At 39.9% G+C, this 21,704-nt stretch overlaps 1 protein-coding gene across 1 annotated transcript in view; it reads left to right on the plus strand.

Moving 5' to 3' along the window:
• Positions 1-20,741, plus strand: part of ramp1 (receptor activity modifying protein 1) — a 63,511-nt gene extending 42,770 nt beyond the window's left edge. Inside the window, exon 3 of the mRNA XM_056388662.1 lies at positions 18,720-20,741. Coding sequence (XP_056244637.1) covers positions 18,720-18,975 — 256 coding nt within the window. The 3' untranslated portion in view covers positions 18,976-20,741. The remainder of the gene's footprint in view (positions 1-18,719) is intronic.
• The last annotated feature ends 963 nt before the right edge of the window (positions 20,742-21,704 follow it).

A 21,704-nucleotide genomic window follows, 5' to 3' on the forward strand; every position in this document is an offset into this window, starting at 1 on the left:
CTCCCAGCTACTCAATTAAGATATTGCATGTTTATTTAGTGATATGCCTAATGCATCTGTACTCGCCAAGCCCCACAAGCAGTTATCGTTAAGGCATGCTGTCAATATGTTGTAGTGTCCATATCAAATGCCAACATGCAATCTGAAAGGTACAGCAGCATGCCTCATGCCAGCTTTACACTAAACGACTTTTCAAGTGATTTTACTGTCACAGACACAGAGATAAAATCATGAGAGTTTTGCCAGAGTTATGGCACGCTCCCATTATCATGTCTCGTTTGGTGCAAGGTGATTGTCTGAGCTGTCTTAAGTCGGTCTTTTATTGGTCTTGGCGTTACAATAAAATCAAACATGTTTAATAATAGCTTTTAGTCTTGGCTCATGCAGAAAGTGACGTTCAGTGACATGAACGCTGTCAACGTCTCCAGCACCGAACAGGAAGCAGCAAACCCATTTGATAGTGAGCATGGAGGCGAGACTGTGAGAAATACATAAGGACGGCATGGGTAATTGGACACAAGGAAAATGATTTAAAAATAAAAGAGGAAATCATAAATACAAAGGTTTAACAGGGGCTAACCATGACAAATATTGTGTTGGGTTACGAAGTTTATATCAAATGATAATGATTTAAAATTTCATAGAGCAAAAAAGTCTGAAAAAGGTCTTTTCAAAGTGTGGTAGGCAGTAGACAGGCAACCACACTGTGACTCACCACTCAGTACAGGGCCTTCTCACTCCCATTCACAGCTGATGGGTAATTAGACAGGATGACACAATCTGAAAATGAGTATTAGTCCCTCTGACTTGCAGGTGACAGAGCTAATCAGTGAGTCACTGTAAAGTTCATCAACAGAGAATCACTTCAGTGACATCTCCGTAGTTTAACAACACATTTTCTATGACAGCTACTTTTGAGAAAAGCCTGCCTTACTTGAATAAGCCTTTTTTTTTGTTCACAGAAGGCATTTTGAATTGTCATAATAAGACAGGTACAAGTGATACTAAAACATTAACAATGGCTCTGCTCTTTTCAAGAGTCCCAGTAAGTCATGACAGTGCGAGAGTGAGCCAGCATGCACAGTACCAGGACCCTGAAACTGAAGCAGCTAAATGGAATTCAGACATCATTCATCTTATTATTTACAGCTCCGGCCCGTAGCATAGGCAGTGTAGGCGAATGCTAGGGGCGCCGTCATCCATAGGTGGCACCGCAAATGAGGCAAGAAAAAAAAAAAGTTTAACTTTTACTATTTACTTATACTATTTACAAGTATTATTTTGAAATATTACATAAGCCCACACAACAACATGACTACAAGCCTATTAAATAATGGAGAGGCTCGTTACACTTTACCTGCTCTGTGGGGAGGGGGTGGGCAATAATCTGACATGACCCCAGAAAAGATGTTCTACCATTTATCATGTCCAAACGACCAACGCTCTCTGGCGCCCAGGGTAGAAAAAGAAGAAAGGGAGAGGAGAAAAAACAGGAAAAAGACAAAGGTACAGTAACGTGATGAAATTAAGATAGTCTGTTGCATTGGTAGTTACCTGTTGTTGGAGCAGAGTGTTAACTTGTTCGCTTACTTCTGGACAAGAGTAACGTGGTTTGCCAATCAATAAATAGCTATAGATGACGTCACCTCCCACTCCCACCTTAAATTCGTCAGGGAAATTTGGAAATATTAACGTTATGCTTATTCAGGTGTTGTTTTCACCTGCTGGCTGTGTCATACATTTTTATTGACATCCGGTTAGCCACGTTTGCCCTGCTTTTCACACAGAGTTACTAAACTGAAATGAAATTGTTCATTTATGCTGTGTGCCATCTTCATTTACTACTAGCCAGTAACATCTAGGCTGATGTCTACATGTATAATCTGCAATCTTCTTAATCTGTCAAAAGAAAGGTAACACTTGTGAGATTCATCAAGAGGTGTAAATATCAGCTCAGATGTTACTGGCTATGAGTAAATGAAGATGGCGCACAGCATAAATGAACACTTTTATTTTCGCCTAACAAAAATGACACTTTCAGAGTGAATATCCCTTTGTAATTATGCAGGGCCAGCCCAAAACCTCTACTGTACCATACTACCACATCTGGACATTACATAAATTGATATTGATATAGTGATGCAGAGCAAAACTAGAGAGATTGTAGTAGAGGCATTTCTAGGTGAAATCTCCAAATATTTCCACCCCAACCCTAAATGAAAGGTTTTAAACACCCACATTATTATAAAATTCAAACATATCTGATATATAAAATACATATAGACACACTGTGAATACAGCTGTTTCACTGAGTTTAGTAAATCTGTGTCAGTACGAGATTCACCTACCAAATGGAGACAAAAATGTAACCATGTAATCACCTAATCACTTGAGTAGGGACACTGTGCAGACCTTTCCCCTTGGCAGACATGAACACAGACGGCTGGATCGACTCAATATGAAAGCGAGACACTAGCGGATTGTCAGCACCAGATAAAACTTGCCCATGTGTGCTGTAGAACACATTATGCAGCTACATTATGCATATTACATTTGCAGTTAATATTTTTTGTTTGTGCAATAATTTTTAATGTCTTCACTGGTTTCTTTAATATCTTGTTTTGTGCAATGCCTTATTTATATTGTATTTATAATTTATTTTATGTGACTTGTTTCTAATACGGTTTTTATTTTATGGGTTATTTTCTATTTAAAAGGAAAGAAAATCTTGGGAGACAAAGCTATGCAGTTTCTGTGTATGAACACTGGTAGTGAAACTGACTGTGATGCAAGGGGGGTGCCAGCTAAAATCTTGCCTATTTACACCTGTGCTTTCCTACCTTGACACGTTTTCACAGGTATATATAGATGAGAAAATATTAACAAAAATGTCTGCATTCACAGCAAAATGGTTTGATATTCACAGTATCTGAAATTGTTGGATGATGCCATCATCGTTAGTGAAACTACTGAAGTCCACCGATAAACTCAAAGATCCTTCAGTTTATTACATGCTTTATATAACCTCCTAAATCAATTTCACAACATGTCTCCCCATGCTGCTTGTAGAGACCCTTAAAGGACCCCACCAGTGTTCTTGCAATATTTTATCTCCTTAACTACTAATTATGAAAATTTTACTTTCCTGCAGTTTTTTAAATACATGTTGTAGATTTTCAGATTTTTTAATGTATTCTTTCTTCCATCCTTGTTTCTGAAAAGTCTGATAATCAGTTTACAGACTTTTGGAAGTTTCTCCATTTGTTTTATCTGTCACAGTGAACATCAAAGTCTTACCTTGATGTTGCATGCTAATGCAGTTTAAGTGCTGATTGAAAAGACTTGATGCTTGCGGTGATGGAGTACAGCACTCAGCCAAGTTTAAAGCGTCTGCCAATAGATTTTAATATGGAGTGGAAACCAACAGCTGTCTGCAAGACAGGAAGAATACATTAAAGTACTAAATGGACTAAAACAAGCAAAATTATTACTTTTAAGGTGTGGAAAAGTACTGGTGCGTTTAGGTATTTCACCCCAGCTGTGGTAAAACCACGGTGGTGAACCTTAGCAGAAAATTGTTTACATGCAATCACAGGCTCCAGTATTACCATACACCCAGTGCATACTAAGTCATGTTTAAATGTGCAGCTCAATGAATCAATAGAGTGTGTAACGTCAGGCTTGTCTAATTACTTCCAGCCACAATGCCCAGGGTGGTGACACGGCAACACTAATGGTGCAATGTCACCTCAGCACGACTTACTAGCTTTTAGAAAAGTATTTATAGCCATTTTACCCTGAACAACAGTAGAAAGGTTTTATTATTAGCGAAAGCAATCACTTCAGAAAAGAATAGACAACCGCAGTTCCTTGTTTGCTGTATAAGACAGTGAAATTTATTTATACATATGAGAAACCTAGCTTGGGAGAAACTCTAATACATTTTTAATACTCTCACAACTGTGTGGATGTAGGGAGTTTCTAGGGCACAGTCGATCTGTTGACACTGATCTATCTTCAATTGAGACTGATGAAATTATTCTGGTCCTGGCTCTGCTGTGAAAAACATGTGGGCTTTGTTAGTAAACCCTTCGGGTGCGCGCATCTGATCTGTGCGGTTAGGTGTGTGATAATTCAGAAGAAGAATGTTGTTGAAATGAATCATTTTGCTCCACCAGCGCTCAGGTACACACAAGACACTTTGCAGATGGAAAATATGATGCGTGGACTAATGCAGATGGAAGGCAGAGGGAAAGATGTGGACATCCAGCTGGAGATGGGAATGATAACATGTCACCATCTCAGTTCAATTTGAACATTTTCCAGCATGATGCTGGCACTGCTTGAACACTCAGGTTCAGCATTTTAATCCATTGTCTGACATGTGTCTCCAAATTGGTGCATAAAATATAACACATTTGTGTCTCATAATTATAACTTTACAACTCATAAAAAATAAAGTAGGAAACAGACTGAGATTGAGACTGTCCTCCTGTAAAAAAACCAAGTCCATAGGTCGTTTGTTCAGCAGGCTATTATGACCTATAGTTACATTTTGTTGTTAGGTGACATCTGGTGGCCGTAGTAATTATGACTGGAGCAAAAGAAAAATTACGTAGCATAAAAAGCTGTAAAGTTCATGTCAGGAGGAGGTTGTAGTGGATGGATGGGTCAACAAAACACAGGGATATGACACAGGGGATTGGTAATTGATTCCCATGTGAAACCAGTAGTTTTTGCTGTTTCTATCATCCATGACCGACAAAGTTAACCAGATCGTTATCATTGTAACCATGACAACAAAGATTGTCTGTTGAGGAAGTACTTATCTTAACCCAAATCACGATCTTTCTTCCTAAACCTAACCAAGTAGTTTTAGTGCCTAAACCTAACCAAGCCATGACTGTTATTATAGTAAACATGGCGATGTTGTTACAGTCCGTGTGTTTATTATTGTAACCATGACAACTGAGGTCCGGTTCCACAAACCATCTACATCAGATTAGTCAACAGAAGCAAGAACAAGCTGAGTTGTGGTTAGTAAGCAGCTATCAAGTTGTTTGAACTGTTAGCACAGTTGGCCATCATATGACCATTCATAGCCAGCCTGACAGCACACCACACCGTGCCCAACAGCACAAAGCACTAACTGGCCAGCACTTGACCACAGTCTTAACCATAAATCCTTATTTCACTCTCCATCTTCTATTTCCATCATGATATTTTCTCATTCAGCCGTTAAAGCGCTCACTAAAGTTTTTATAGCTTCAGGGGCCTGGGAGCCGCTACATGGGGTCAGAGTGTCACAGACTCCTCAATAATACACATGCCACCCAGGTCACTGCCTGTGCTGGGAGGATGTGCAGAGATTCACTCTGCACCTGTAAAGCTGATGGTGTGTGGTCAAAGAAAGTACCGTTGGTGTTTCATGTTAAAGGAACTATTTAGAGGGAAATAAGCAGAAAGAGGTGCTCGCTGTGTGGCAGAAAGGGCATGAAAAACAAAACAAAGAGCAGCATAGGCCTTTGCCTCCCAAAAGGAAAGGAAAGGGAAGAAGGCTAGGAGAGGAGATAAATGAGACACACCTGTGAGCCGGGGGAAGGGAAAATGTCTGACAAAAAGCAGCATGGAGGGGAGCAGAGAGGAGTGAGAGTTACAAGGAGGAGATAACTTAAGAAACTCAATCCAGTTTCTGAACAATCTACTGAACCTCTTAAAAAAAACAGGGGACTACATAAAAGTAACAAGAGTGGCAGTTGTACAAAAGAACCGGCCTGATTTTCATGGATCACCCTAAACAATCCTGGACATAGGAAGTGTGCTGATCCCCGTAGTGTGATTGGTTTGTCTGTCTTCCCTTGGATATGCTCGGAAGCTGTTCCCCGCCTGGGTTAATTAACCTATTCACACTCATTAACACACGACTCACAACAATCACTATACCAGAAACTATTTAAAGGACTTTTGATTTAGCTTAGCAACTGTATTTAAATGTGATTTATTTCTGTTTCTTATACGGATATTGGATATATATATTGTTTGGATTAACCTGTACAATCGGTTAAAAAAGGAGAAAAAAAAACTGTCTGACTTTGAATTAGACTTATACTCTTATTTTGATTGAAGTGCTTTGATCGTTTTGATTATGCTTTGGCTCCAATGGAATTTAATTGATGAAGATGCTTTGGTAAATGGTGTTTATTTCTCTCATGTGGTTTACTTTTGTAGTTAGGGTAATAGACCAACTGGGTTATGTTGCCAAGTTACTTATATGTTAATTTTAAAAAAATGACAGGATTGGGATTGTTCTTCTTATTCTCCTGTCTGGCGCCCAACACGTTGAGTAACTATTTCGTTCCCTTACGCTACAACTATAACTGGCACCATTTTTACATTCAAATATGGGGCAATTATAAAACTGCTGGAGAGGAAAATAGAGAATGATAAAGGATTTTGGTTTTCAGCTGTTATGTCCAATTACTTGGTGCCAGTGACATCTCTGAACAAACAAAGTGACAGTTTAATTGCTTGTCTGAGACTCTACAGTGAACTTTTCTGCCGCCATTATAACATAAAATACCTTGTGGCAAAAAAAAAAAAAAAAAAATTTTAATCCAATGACCACAGTAATTATAAAATACAACTTGATCATAGCTGTTTATCCTCATAAGAACAATTTGAATGTCCAACTGAAGTCACAATTAGTCACTTCCTCTTTGCAGTCCATATTTATATCAAAGTACTGTACATTGAAGTCAGAGGCCACGTGAGCGAGAAGGAGGAATAAGAGTTTGTTTACGAGCTCGTTCTGCAGGACGAGGTGCAACCCAAGATACAGTATGTGTCCATCAATATCACTTGGACTTTGACAAGCTGTGAAGCTACAGTTGTTCTTATTTGTTATTAATACAACAAGCTGAAACTAAGAACACTACTTATTATCTGAAAGAAAAGTAAACATGGAAAACAAGAGCTCCACAACAGCACAAAAAAACCAAACTTTAACATCAACAACTTGAGATAATCTGCTGTTTATAAATATGTATGGAGTCTATTAATGATGCTTTTGCTGTAGTCAATCCATCTGCCAACCTCAGCAGCAGCAGACCCTGTGGGCTGTATCAGCTCATCCGTCCGCTCTGTCTGCTGGGTTAGTTGGCTAAATGTGGCACATTATTACATTACTGTGTTTAGTGGCAGTAGCTTAGCAAAGCCTCTAACACACGCGCACACGCTAGCGCACGCACGAACGCACGTGCGCACACACACACACACACACACACACACACACACACACACACACACACACACACACACACACACAACTACTCTGACAAACACTTGAAAAACAACTTCAGCGTTCTTTCATTTTTTATTTTCGTTTAATGTGTAAACAATCGCACACAAATTCTCAGAGGAGAAAATATTTTCTGGCATAAAATAGATGTTTTTCTCCTGCTTATTAATCCCTGTCGCCTGCTACATTTCTTTAGAGTCCTCATTACATGTCTCTGTGTTCTCACTTTTACAGTGCACTATGCTCATTTTTCTCATTTACTGTGTTTCCATATGAGCTATATGTTGATTCAGGGCTCTTACTGCTAGGGTAACCACTGGGCTTGCATAAATACAGGATCACAATATAGTACAATGGGTTTTCCAATAAATCCAAAGACCAATATTGTGTTTCTGATTAATCCTAATTAAGATCTAATTCTCTATGTTTGACCTTGTCTCTGTTTTTCATACTGCAGGCTCCGAGTTTAAAAATAGCCCTGTTTCTTGGTTTTACAAGAGCCTTTTTTTCCCCTTGTGTGGTTGTTGGAGGGTATTTTGGTTGGTCAGTCATGCATGCCTGTCAGCCATCTGTAATAATTCAAAAACCCTTTTGTGTATGAGCTCACATCGGGTTATGTGCAAACCCGGGCCAGAAAAATCCATGCAGCTCAGTAGTGTGGAAAGCTAGCTCAAGTTCCCTTTCTGTGGATCTCTGATTAAACGGCTGATTAGTCTGTGATTAGAGATGGATTGACGTGTGTTTTTACAGCTCCAGTGACTGGATGGCATCCAGCAGTGCCTGGATTGTCCCACAACTACAGCTGTTATACAATGCATGTGAAGAAACGTGAGGACAATGATTTGAATATTTGGTTTTTCATTTGTATTAGCATGATATGTCATGGCTGGACATAAAGCAGCATCTTCCCGGCAATAAGATTATGTAATTATCATTTGATTGAACCTGATTTTTTTTATTCATTATTCTCCATATATAGAAATAAAGAATACATAAAAATCAGTGTTATTCAGTTTTGTGAATGCTGTTTTTATGAAATAAACTGCACTTCTACAGCACCTTTCCAGTCTTATCGACCACTCAAAGTGCCTTACACTACAAACCACAGTCACCCATTCACACACACATCCATGCAGCCCTTTTACCATTCACACACTCATACCATCAGAGGCAATTTGGGGTTCAGTATCTTAGGACACTAAGACACCAAGGACACTTTGACATGTGGACTGACGGAGCCGAGGATCAAACGACTGACCTTCTGATAAGTGGACAATTAGTGAACGACGCGCTCTCCCGCCTCCTGAGCCACAAATTACATTTATTTACAACTAATTTGCAACAGCAAATACATTTTGAAGGAAACGTAATTGCGACCAGATTTTTCTATTACTGTAACTTGTAAGAATGTGTTGTTAATTTGTTTATTTGGCCAGTCAATACTGAACACGTGCGTAAAAAGTTAAAACAGGTCTGTTTTCTGCCAAAATATCTACAGCAAAATATCCACGTGTTGTGATTACAGCATTATTAAACTTCTTTGTAAAGGTGTGGTTTAATACAGAATACAGTGACTTCAATATGTGTATTTACATTAAACCAAAACCACCATCTTTCCCTAACTATAACCAAACAGCCTTTGTTGCGTAAACCTCAGACAGGAGTCTGGATCCAAACTGTGGTCTGTGTGTGACAGTCATGTGTTCTGTTCACCCACCGCCCACCCAAACCACCTCCTGGTGGTGACTCTGCTGCTATTAATAAATGTGGGGCTTCATTCATTCACACCAAAATAAAAAAAACAAAAAAGATGTTCCCTGTTAACATAATCCAGGCAGCAGTTACCTGGCACCCACAACACTATTGGAAAAACATCTTGGTATCATATGAATGGATTGCATTTCCTTTTTCTCTTCTTTTTTGCTGTAAAAAACAGCTTGAAGCCTAATTCTTTATAATCTTCTGTCTCCTACATTATTTGTTTTGAGTACATTGGTATTCACACACAGCGCCATCTTTACCTACCTCAAACCTGATTGATTTGAGTATGTATGTACTGGAGCCCTTAGAGGAAAACAACAAGAGGCGTTTCCCTGCTCTAATTGAGCCGTCTCCTTGTTCTCAGCCTTCGCATCAATACTGCAAACATTCACTTTGTGGACTCATTGGTCCCACTGGGTTTCAGCTGAAGCACAAAAGACTCTGGGATGAGTTTGCCCAGGAATATTTTCCTCCTCTTGTTGTGCACCATTGCCTATCTTTTCCTTTCTCTCTCTCTCTCTCTCTCTCTCTCTCTCTCTCTCTCCCTGCCCCTTTGTGTTGTTACACCGCTATTCACCATCATACTGTATCATTCTACATTAACACACACAAACACACACACATTAAACATACTCTAAAGAATGTCTTCTTTAGTTGCCATCTGATGATCTGATTTGAAATAACAGACAGGTACATTCATAGTAGTTACCTGTAGTTGTTACTTTTTGTTCCCTGAGTTTTGCTTCAAAGGCTAAAAAGGCCCAATAGATGCTGTGAGCATCTGATTGCAGTGGCTTGTTAGGGAGGCTCAACCACTCCTTCTCTCTCCACTACATGTTTTTGAGAAAAATTACCACCAGTGAATTACCAGTGGATAAATATTCAGATATCTGCCTGCAGGTGTAATATTGTCTAACCCCAATTCTACTTGAACAAGGTAGTTCCAAAATTATAGAGGACAGAATAATTGATATAAATTCATCTGATTGATTGATTTTAAATGAATTAATATTCAAAACAAAGATATACCTGGATGTTTAAGGTGGAGCAGTGTTTCTGTAGGTGGGTCACTGATTTGCTTATTGCACACAGCACCACATTTTTCTGCTGCCAGTTTCAGAATATTCCACTGAGTGATGTGACGGTGTCTGTAATGCACCAAGAATCACAGCAATATGGCAACAAAAGACGGGGAGGAGGAACACTGTCATCCATGACTGTTTACAATTTAGGTTTCATAATACTTTAATTTTCTGCAAGGGAAAAAAATGCATACATGCAGTGTGTGTGATAATACATTTGTAGTATTTTCTTTTTCTTCTATTTATATTATTTGTATTTTTTCTAATGGTCAGAATATTCTACTGGTCAGTGAAAATGTAGCAGCCTTTATCAAAAGCTAATGAGTCTATGAAAATATCCTCTTGAGAACAAGCCTTGTATAAACCCACTCCATCAGTGTCATGAAGATGTATGTGTCTGTTTTGGCCGGAGTCCTCAGCCGGATTGTTTCGCTGTGAGCCGCTGAGATTACGTTTTGTGCCCATTGGAATTGTATAGACTTAAATCTGTGTTTTGGCTTAATGGTATAAAACAGTATATGTGAGTTAGTTTATCTGTCTAAGTATAGCAGCGATATTTCAGCATCAAGCCAGAACAAACATTTAGACACAAACCCTGACTCATCTGCTCACACACAAACATCTCTAAACTGTATACACTGAGTCCCCAAAGCAAAACCATACCTCAATACAAACACACACAAAGCACTCAAAGTATACCTGCAGTCATTCACGCACACACACGCACACACACACACGCACACACACACACACACACACACACACACACAAGCACACATGTCAACAAACGCACTTCAAGCCCCATCCGTGCACATCCTGGTGTTGACGGATTTGAAACAGATACAGAGAACCATAGGGTGGGTGTGTGTGCGTGCGTGCGTGCGTGCGTGCGTGTGTGTGTGTGTGTGTGTGTGTGTGTATTTTGGGGGCCAGAAAAGAACAAGAAATACAATTGGAAAATATATGTACATCATCCAGACTTTGCAAAAATATTTTATCTTCTTCACAAACTCAATGTCCCCCAGAGAAAAAGGGATGCGGGAGGTTAGCGGAATAACGGAGTAGAAGGAAAAAGAAGAACATTGTGTCTGATGTGCTCAGTAGTGACAGTTTTGGCCCCTTTTTTTTCCTTCCTTGGGTTGCAGATAGAGAAATCTCTCCTGTGATCTCTCCGAGCATGACAGAAACAAAAAACGCAATGAAGAGGATTTTTCTTCTGTTTGACGGCCCTAATGAGATCCAGTTTAAGGGTACGACGCTTGGTATAACATTACGGGACAGAGGAGGTTGATCATTGACCTGGTCATGCTTAGAAACTGAGAACAAGAGAAAATCAGCATAGATGTGTATCTGTGTGTAAGGAGAAAATAATGTCTTTTCTTCAAGGAATCTCTTTCTTATCTCATCATATCAGACGTTCCCTCCGTTATAAAGAACAAAAGTACAATGACAGTATCGCTGTTGATCAGAACTGTTTGCCGTTTTGCCCCAGAAAGCTGCTTTTGTTTGATCTCCAGCGAGAGTTTGGGCGTCTTTGTTACTTAGCTTCCCCGTCTTCCCTTGTTCTGTGAAGTGCTGTCAGAGACACTTGGAAGAAAAGGAAGATGATCCTTGGCTGAGCATGAACAATTAAAAACTGCTGACCTGATATTTGTATTCATGGTTTATTGTTTGTGAAGCAGCAGCAGCACATAAAGGTTGCTGACTGTTGTGATCATCGATGACAGGAAGCCTTTTGGGTTTTTGACAGGATGTTGAAATCAGGGAAATTAGTTTCTATAACCAAGGGGAGGATGATGAGACCTGACATATCACACAGTGGCAGGAGAGTTTCACCGTATCTGCAATATCTGTGGATAATTAAGATCAGAGTTTGAAGGATGCACAAACTACAGCGCCCCTGAGAGCTCAGCGCACCGCAACTTAAGACTTGAATTACCGCCTCGCAGTTGTATGTCTCCGCCAACCAGCCACAATTTCTCCTTCCTGAGTTACAGAACATTATGATGTCACAGTGAAGCTGACCTTTGACCATTTGGATATAAAATGTCATTTCATCATTTTATCTTTGTGTCATAATTAGTATATGAATTTGTGGAGAGTTCTCTCAAGGCGTTATGGAGATATGGTGTTCAGGAGAAAGGTGCGGATGGACGTACGTACGTATGGACAGATGGACAACCCGAAAACATAAGAGCGCTGGCTCTCGCCGGCGCAGACAAAACACATGCAAATTCAGAAAACACCTTCATCAATTTGACAACACATGCACTGCAAATACACACAACTACAACCACAGGCAGAAATGTGCTGCAAGTACCACAAACATCAACGCAAGTGTTTCCAGGGGACACAAAACAGTGACGAACCCAGCTGAGACGGATTATTATAACTATAACTACTGTTAATAATGTGTATCACATCATATTATTATATACCCACAGTGCAATGCGAAAATTAGTTTACAACCAATGGTCACTAATCAAGCAATATATACCATGATGCATTGCTCTTAACTGAAAGAATGAAGAAAGAAAAATGGCACAAAGAAAATGACCTGAATAGTGTCTGAAAGTGTGTCTTTCTTCTTTTTTTTTCTTGCCAACAACTGCGTCAACACCCCTCAGTGCTGCTGCAGACTGGCCTCAATCTAATGAATGGGAGGGCTGTGGGGTTTTTTTCAGTCTGAACACCTCAGTCTCTGCTTCTCAGCACAGCATGACTCCGAGATGTTTGCTTCCCTGATGGTAATTTCACAGAGAGGTTTAACTTAATACAAACTTTTCTTAAATATAATACGACTCAGAGATTGTCAAGAGAGCAATATCACACAAGGCAAAAAAGAATCCTTTTGCTTTGACAGTTTATTTTCTCTTAGAAAAATATGACATATTTAAAGCCAGCAGAAAATAGAAGGTGACAGCATGATATTAAATAAAAACATTATTTCAAAGTGTGTAAAAGGTTTTTCTTTTGGTTTTTTTTTAAGTATCACTCCACCACTTTACCTCCAGCGTCTGTGAGACTGAGAGGAGGTTTTCTTTTGTCAGTAATGTGCGCATGGGAATTTTGTTATTTTTGATTATTGGCAAATGTACCAAAGTCAAAAAAAATCATCTCTCACTCCTTGGCCACATCCTAACTTTCCACCGACAACATGACTTCCTTGGCAGAGATCATCAGATTCACTTGTTCCAATTACTGTGAATACTCACTGTTGTCTTTCTGCCTTTGGTGAAGTGACAACAGCATGCTTCATGAAATCCTTATTTCTATCAAATATTTTACAATATCAAATGAATTAATAACACCATCCATCTACCTTCATGCCTGTCCACCCTCCCCGCTTTGCTCTACGAGTTAAGTGGAATTAAGGAGCAGTCGTGAGTCATTTCCCAAGTCACTTTTACTTATTCATTATCCAGGTTTTATTTATTCAAACTGTGCTCAACAGTCAACAGATCAAACTACTTAAAACAGCATTCCCCTTGCCTAATTCAACTGCCTCTGTCCTAGTTTTATTATAAATATAGTCAGTGAGGCAATGAATCTGTCTGCATCTCTTTATTTCTACATCTATATCTGTGTCGTGCTCTGTTTTTCCGCCTCTCGCTGCCTATTTTATTTAAAGAGGAAGCACGCACTCCAAACAAGCAACAGGGTTTCGTGCACACACATCTTTTTTCCGCCGTTTTTTTTGCGTTCATGTTCACACGTTCAGATATAATCATGCGCATTTTGTTTTCACATGAACACGAAATGTAATAAATACACAACAGAAGCATCAATTCACAAGTTCAAAGTTTCAGCTAAACGCCACTTTTTTTCAGGCCCATATTAAATACTTTATCTCCCACACACACAATTTAAAAAACTAAAATAGAGGGGGAAAAAAAAAAAACACTCGAGGTGAGAGTGGGCACAGTCACAGACTTGACCGAGCTTACTAACATGTTTACTGTTTATATATCATCCGACAAAGTGATGAACAACAAGAACTTCAGTTTAAACTGAATGAACTCACAAAAACACACCGTACGTCAGCAGTGAAGTGCTCAAACAGAGCTCATGATAATGTCAATTATAATGTGATGTGTTCTGAAATACTGTCTTACAGAAATGTAATCACTATATTAACATAGATTCATTTAAATTCACCTATGTTGATTCTGCCCTCTAGTACAGATAGAGCGTCCGCTGGATAAAGCTCCAGTGTTGTTATTTGGTTTGTCAGTGTAAACATGAGGAAATAGGAAATACACCTTCTCTCCAACAAACCAAAACTGAATATGACAACTCTCCTCCCTGTTCTTGCAGTGAACTTCACAAGTTAATTTCAGGCTATTTTTGACTTTACAGAATGCTTTACCCTTTAACAAGAAATGTCTTCTATGTGCATGTGGTTATCAGGAGATCTAAAGTGACTGTAAATAATGGTCAGAGAAAATCTCCATCGCTGTTCAGAGTAGCAAACCCTGCATGAAGCTGTCCCAATACTTTGTGTAAATAAGACGAACCGTCTCTGTAAACCTTCTCTTCTCCGTCCCGAGGATTACACTTAGACGGCAAATGGCGGACATACTCAACAAATAGTATCTGAGGAAGCCAACTAATTGTAGAATGATCCATCACAACTTTCATTTGTCCTAACATAAGTTTCCAGAGTGCATTTGGTTGAGGGTGTCTGGCCTTTGTTAAGCCCAGCGATGTAATCAAAAGGCTTCAGCCTCAAAAATGCTGCTGAAAGTTGTTTAACACAAGAGCACTGAACACAGAGCATGTCCAAAATTTTTTGACCCAAACTTAAGAATTAATCATTTAAATCAACCAACATCAGGAATAGAGCGCTGCTGGAACAAGTCCTAAATCCTGGAAAGTAGTTAGCGTTTTAGCATTTCTGGTACCCTCGTCCTGAAGTCATGTGTTTTTGGTTAGATGACTGAAATAAGGTTTGTGGTTAACAGAAGCTCATTTTCACCTTTTATCCTACGACATAAAATCCTTCTGTAAACACTGCAGTTATGATTTCTTTCAAATTTGACGTCTCTTATAAAAGGCTGCTTGCTCACGAGTGGCTAAATGAGACTACAGAGGTTGTCGGGATGGTGATCATCATCATGCCAAATACTTAAACCACCCGGTCGCCTGATCACCTTCACAGCCTTGTCGTGTTCAAACTTTCGCTCCTGCAAACTATCACTAACTTTCTGGCTTTTGTAGAAGAAATAAGAGCTAAATCTTAACTTCTAGTCAAGCTTATGGTGGTGATGCTGTAGTCATGTGACCATGGTGTAGTACGTTTACAGCCTAACAATAGCTTTTTACTTCTGCCAATTGTATTAAGGCTTCAAAAATCATGAAAAAGGTTTATTTATTATCATGCTGAACATAATATATATCATATTATCATAAACTGTTGTTCGTCGCAGAGCTTAATTTCTGCATTAATCCAAAAGGCCTATGTATAAATCCCATTGGCTTTTTGTCGAGGGGACCATGGTGATGCAACCTCCAGGTTGGCCTATAAAAATCAGCCCTCCCTGCAGCACTGCACGTCCCTGCACATCCCTGCACCTGCAGCTGCCAACAGCAACCCTGCTACCACTCTTGCTGTTTGTTGATGCCAACAGAGAGAACATCAAATGAAACACTGAGCTGATTGAAAGCTGTTTCGTCAGAGATTTATGTTGTACAGAAATTGAAGAATAGCAACATAGGCCATCAGCTCTATGTCTCAGTATTCACCAACAGCTTTAATTCTTGAGTCGCACTCCTTACGCACACAATCAAAGCCGACTGTCTGTGGAAGGAGATCAGCTCTGGACATCAACATGAGAGGGAGAAATGGTGACAGAAAACCATACATGAGCCCTGCTTGTTAAGCCATTTAAATTGTACACCCTCCTCCTGACTGCATCAGTTTTTATTTCCCCGTCATATCCCTCCCTGCTAACTCTGTCGCTCTTTCTTTCTTTATTCCTTTCTTTCTTTTGTATTAATTGAGAAAAAAAACAGAAGCTCGCCCTGTGGCCTCAGACAGTGTTGGGTAATACAATAGCAGCTGAATAGTTTAAAAGACGTTAGCACAGTACTGAATGTCTTGGTCACAGCACATGTACATGGTTAGGGCAAAGAAGCAGGATGGTGAATAAATGCTGAATAAAAACTGATTCACTCTGTACTCTGTTTCATAAGGCTCGATGACTAAAAGGAAATAGATATGAAGAGGGATTACATAGACACATAGACACATAGTTGCACACTGTCAGCTTTGATTTGGCGCTAACTCCAGCCACATGAGGTGAACTGGTAACCGACTACGCCTCCTCCTATTCGCCACCCGTGACTCCACTCTGCTGCGACTTCTTTCAGGCGGTGACTCATAAACATCCCCAGCAAACCTCAATGCTCATTAGACCAACAGCGGGACCACGACTCTTTTTCGCAACTCTTTCACAAGTGATTTGTAAAAACTTCAAGGAAACAGCGGAGGAAGGAGGTACACATCCAGACAGAGCGAACTTGCCACCTGAAGCAACCGCACAGCTCTGAAGCACTGCACTGGTCCCATGCCAAGCAGCCCTGAGCTGTTTACACCCATGAAACTTCCACAAAGACAGGCCTCGTGTTGGGGTGCAACATCGAAAGCCGTTCGAATATTAAACAAACATGTTAAATGTGAGCCGTGCCGACAAGAGAGAACGAGCACAGCAGATTCTCATCACTAGAGACAATGTTTGGATATTAAAGCTGCGTTAATTGATACATAAAACTTTGTACTTGATACATAAATATAAACATTGGGTCAGTTTACTACTTGTTATTTGAAAGGGGTCCGAGATAAACCCACAGAGAATTATCAGCAAACTCTGCAGTTCTCTTCATGTTTACAGCATTTTAGCGTCGTTCCGGTTTCACTGTTTTGATTCAGTCTCATGGCTCTCATTAACCAAATTTCAAGCAGCAGCAGACAGCTGTTTTCCTTGAAAAAAAAAAAACTCCACTGTATGCTATCGCACAGCACCAAATGGCAAGCGATAAAAGTTAGCAACTAGCTGCTGAACACAGTGGAGCATTTAGCTGATAAATATGTCTCCCTCAGGAGTTGGTGGAGCAAACACAGAGCTAAAAGAAGAGTGAATATTGGATTTAAATTAGCCTGGGGGCCAAGAAACGTGACCCAAACAAATGTTAATGTTGCTCTGTACCTCATAGATGTGTAAATTAGCAGCTGTTTTGCAGTTTTTGCTACATTAGCCGAAACAGTTGTATATGATGATATTATATCAGTGTCTGTTTTGTAGTTTTTCTGGCCTGTATTTCCATGAATATGCAGCAATAATAAAACCAATTAGAAAAATTCCTAATAAAGAATTAAAATTGGGAGCTAACATCTGCAGCACAGACTGTCTGTGATTTAGTTATTGTTTACTTGCATATCCATCAGCTGATTTGACGTTTTATTTTACCTATTTCTGGATTGCACCATACAAGACCTCCCTTACTGTTAACTGCAGTGTAGTGAATAGTGATTCCTTTGAATATGTGCGTATAATAATAATATCCACATGAAAATCATTTTAAATCCGCCCATGGCCATGCCATTAATGGATCAATCAAATGGCACAGTGTAAGGGTGTGTGTATGTGTGTGTGTGTGTATGTGTGTGTGTGTGGTCAGTGTATATGTGAACTGATGCCCAGACCTTATGTTGGATCCTATATGTGTAATGATGTATCTAATTTGTGAAGCTGCAGAGTCCGTTGTGTGCTCAGCCATAATCATGGGTCATTACCTCATTTACCATGGACGACCCACACGTACACACTCACACACACACACACACACACACACACACACACACACACACACACACACACACCATGCATGATAGGTCTTTTTTTCAGTGAGGGTTTCTAACAGTGAAGGAGAAGTGTTTTGCATTTGAGCTCTGTTGACAATGTGGTACAAGAGTCTTCTCTTACCTCAGCTCCCACATACAAATCTTATTCTATCAAGATTAGATTTTTAAGATAAACCCCTTTTCATTTTACTAATACTGTGCATTTTAAGATGTACCACATAAATAAATTAGAGGTTCTCCTTGTTTTGGTAAATAAACCCTTTCAGTGTAAATGGCTAATTGCTACATGCAGTCCTCACACAGATAGCAGATGACTCTGGGTCCAATCCACTTCCAAAGCCGAAGATTTGCATTTCAGTCGCGTCCATTTTACTGCCCCATTACAGACACACACTGGGTACAGGCTGGGAACACTGGACCTCACGGTCAGTCAGCTGAATCAAAGTAAATGTGGGCAGGGCTCATGGGAACAACTAGAAAAATAACCCACAACCATTTCTCATCTGGCCCAGTCCCTGTCCAGATGTGAAAACTAGGTCTGCAACACTATTGGCCCATTGTGCCACAGGGCCGGTTTGACTGTTTTTCCTCAGCTGGATGTTAATTTAGCCTTTATAAGAACAATACAACACACAATATGTAAAATCATACCAACAGAGAGCAGGCAAAACATGAATCTTCACAGTGTCCTTTTCTTTTGTGTCGCAACATGCAGGATCTACGGTGACCTGACAAACTGCACTTACCTGGTGGCGCTGAAGATGGAGTGCTTCTGGCCGAATCGGCTGGTGGACGAGTTCTTCATCAGAGTCCACAAGCAGTACTTCCGCGACTGCTCGCTCTCTGGACGTCTTCTCAGGGATCCACCCAACCGCATCCTGGGTCCCTTCATCGTGGTGCCCATCCTGGTCACCCTTCTCATGACAGCCCTGGTGGTGTGGAGGAGCAAACGCAGCGAGGGAATCATGTAGTGAAGGGAAGCAGGGGGGGCTCAGGGTCACAAGACTCAAAGCAAGAGCTACTTTTTTTTTAACCATTCTCACCTTCAGTGACCAAAGGATCTCTTTTCCTGAGTGTTACTGTTTAGGGAGAGTTTCAATCGGAACAGAATCTCTATATTATGGACCTGGAGATAAATTTAATTCTAATTCAGTGCTTCATCGCATCTACACCAATATGAAGCCTTTGCAGGTCTAACATGGATCGAAATCATTTCTTTTTCATAGAGCAAAGACATGCTGAACTGCTCACCTGAATCTAATCCTGACCAGAGTAGTGACCTGTGGAAAGAGATTGTAAATATAGAGAAACGGCTTCGAATAATTTTGGATGTGACGATAACACTACTACACATACAAGAATTTAACACCTATTTTTGGAGACCATTAAACCATCACCTACTACAGCAGCTTAAACTCCACAGGAACAAAATGCAGAACCAATACAAATGGACAGTTACTCTGACCTCTTTTAAGGAATCCAGGGATATCAGATTATGTATATAAATATAATGTAAATATACACAGTATGTACGATTTGAGATTACTCTGCTAGTAGATTGTCAGAATGTCTTTGTAACACAATCAAGACAAATCATAGTACACTAAGTTAATTTCTCTCAGATTCAAATGAAGCGACGCCTGATTTTAACAGATGTATGCTACATTTGAATTATATTCTTTGAATCATCAGGTCCACTGTCAAGCTATAGTAGGAGTAAAATTAGTTCTCATTTCCCCTGCTCATACCAGACACCCTGGCCTCATCTCTTGGCAGTACCTGCAGTTCAATCTCTCTCCTGAATGAAAAAACAAAGATTCAGTACGTTTCCATGCCACACTGCACCAGCCAAAATAAAACGCAGGAGATAACAATGTTAAAAATACTGCAGACTGGCAGATGTGCTGTACAGGTGACGGACAAATGGAGACGATCACCGCACAGGGGTCAAGACTCTTATTTGGACGGGCTGTGATGACGTTGTGTTCTGCAGCTATCGCCTCCATCACCAAGGAAACTAAAATGAAGACATGTGACTGTAGAAGTTGACTGAAGTTGAGAAGGAAGGCTTTGAAAGCTATAGCTAAACATTTGGAAACTGTTAATTAACCAAAAATTCTTACCTTCTTTCTAATTGTTCACCCTCAAACTCCTCTGTTATCCATGTTGTAGAAAGACACTACACCAACAATTACCATATTGATTTGCATCCAGTTGAGCCGGGTATGATACATGTTGAAAGAATGAAAAAGAGAACAAAGTGTAAGAAACTCACAGTGGAAAAACCACAATTCAAACGAGAGAGAAGAACATAAAGCGCTGGCTTAAGTCAGCCAACGCACATTGCTGCTGAATGTTGCCATAGCCTAAAGCACAGTTTGTGTATCATAGACCTTAGGTTTCTATCGATTTATGATCTCCCCGTGTGGTGAAGTGTGTCGTGTGAACTGTTTCCTCATTGATATTTTTGAGTGCTCTCTTTCCTTTATAGATTCATTGACCTTTAACCTGCCTGTCAGCAAAACACACTTTAAAACACACCCACACTTCCCCAACATGATCCTACTTTGTACTTTGTGCCAAAAGCGCTTGGAAAAGAGAACATTTGCAACATTTGCTATGAAATGTCTAATTGTTTTTTTGTTTTGTTTTTTGGTGCCGTGACTTCTGATGATTGAATTTTAAAATCTATGATCATGAAGAAAAGTTCAATAAAATGTCTGATTAATGTGTCTGATACAGTCAGGATTGCTATTTATGTTTCTTATGAGATGAAGATGCTACAAAAGGCTTACTGGAGACGCGATTGACTGATGAATCCTGCATTAATGTATGCGTGGCTGAGTGTACAGCGTTGAGTCATAATGAATTCACTGGGTTCAAGCCCCCGTGTCATTAGCTGAAGTGTGAAAAATACGAGAAAGTAAAAGATATATTTAGTTAAGTGTAAATAAAACAAAGGCCTCATTTTAATATGGCACATCGCTTTGTGTCCTGGGGAGTTAGGGGTAAATTTAGGAATTATCACCGTCTCCTTTTCACATAGAACCATTGGAGAATAGCACCAATGCCTGGGCAGAGAAATGAAGGTGCGGTGAAGTGAGCATACAGCGTTCTATCCTGGGCTATATTTTGCCTTTGTATTGGTGCCCTCAGAGGACAGGAGAGTGTGAATCCCAATCAGTGAGTAAGTTGAGCCCTGAGGTAACGTGTCAAGTCATTTGAGAGAAGTGTCTGTGATTCTTTGACAAATTCAAGTCAGGTAACAAGACATTCAAGACAAGTGCAAGACTCAGGTCATTCAAGACCAGTGCAAGCTAAGTGGAAAGTCGTTTGAGTCGTGTGCGAGGCATAAGTTATTTGAGACAATTCTAGGTCAAGTGCCAAGTCATTCAAAAAAAAGTCCAGCCGAGTCAATTGTCGAGCGATTTGAGAAAAGTCCCAGTTAAGTGTCAAGTCCATTAAGGTGAATCCAAATCTGAATTGTGAGTGTTGAAATGACTCCATGTTTGAACATCTAACTTTTCTGTTTAAATATTTTTGCAGTGGACAGGCCTAATAATTAAATATTTAAGGTAGTGGTTGTGCAAGGTGTGTCAGAAACTGTCCCGATAAGTTTATTGTTGTGGGATCAGCAGTACCGAGACTTGTTCAAGTTCTTATGTAGTCAAGTCTCCCGGTAGTCATGTCCACGTCACAG

Source organism: Seriola aureovittata, chromosome 11 (genome assembly GCF_021018895.1).
Source record: "Seriola aureovittata isolate HTS-2021-v1 ecotype China chromosome 11, ASM2101889v1, whole genome shotgun sequence".
NCBI lineage: Eukaryota > Metazoa > Chordata > Actinopteri > Carangiformes > Carangidae > Seriola > Seriola aureovittata.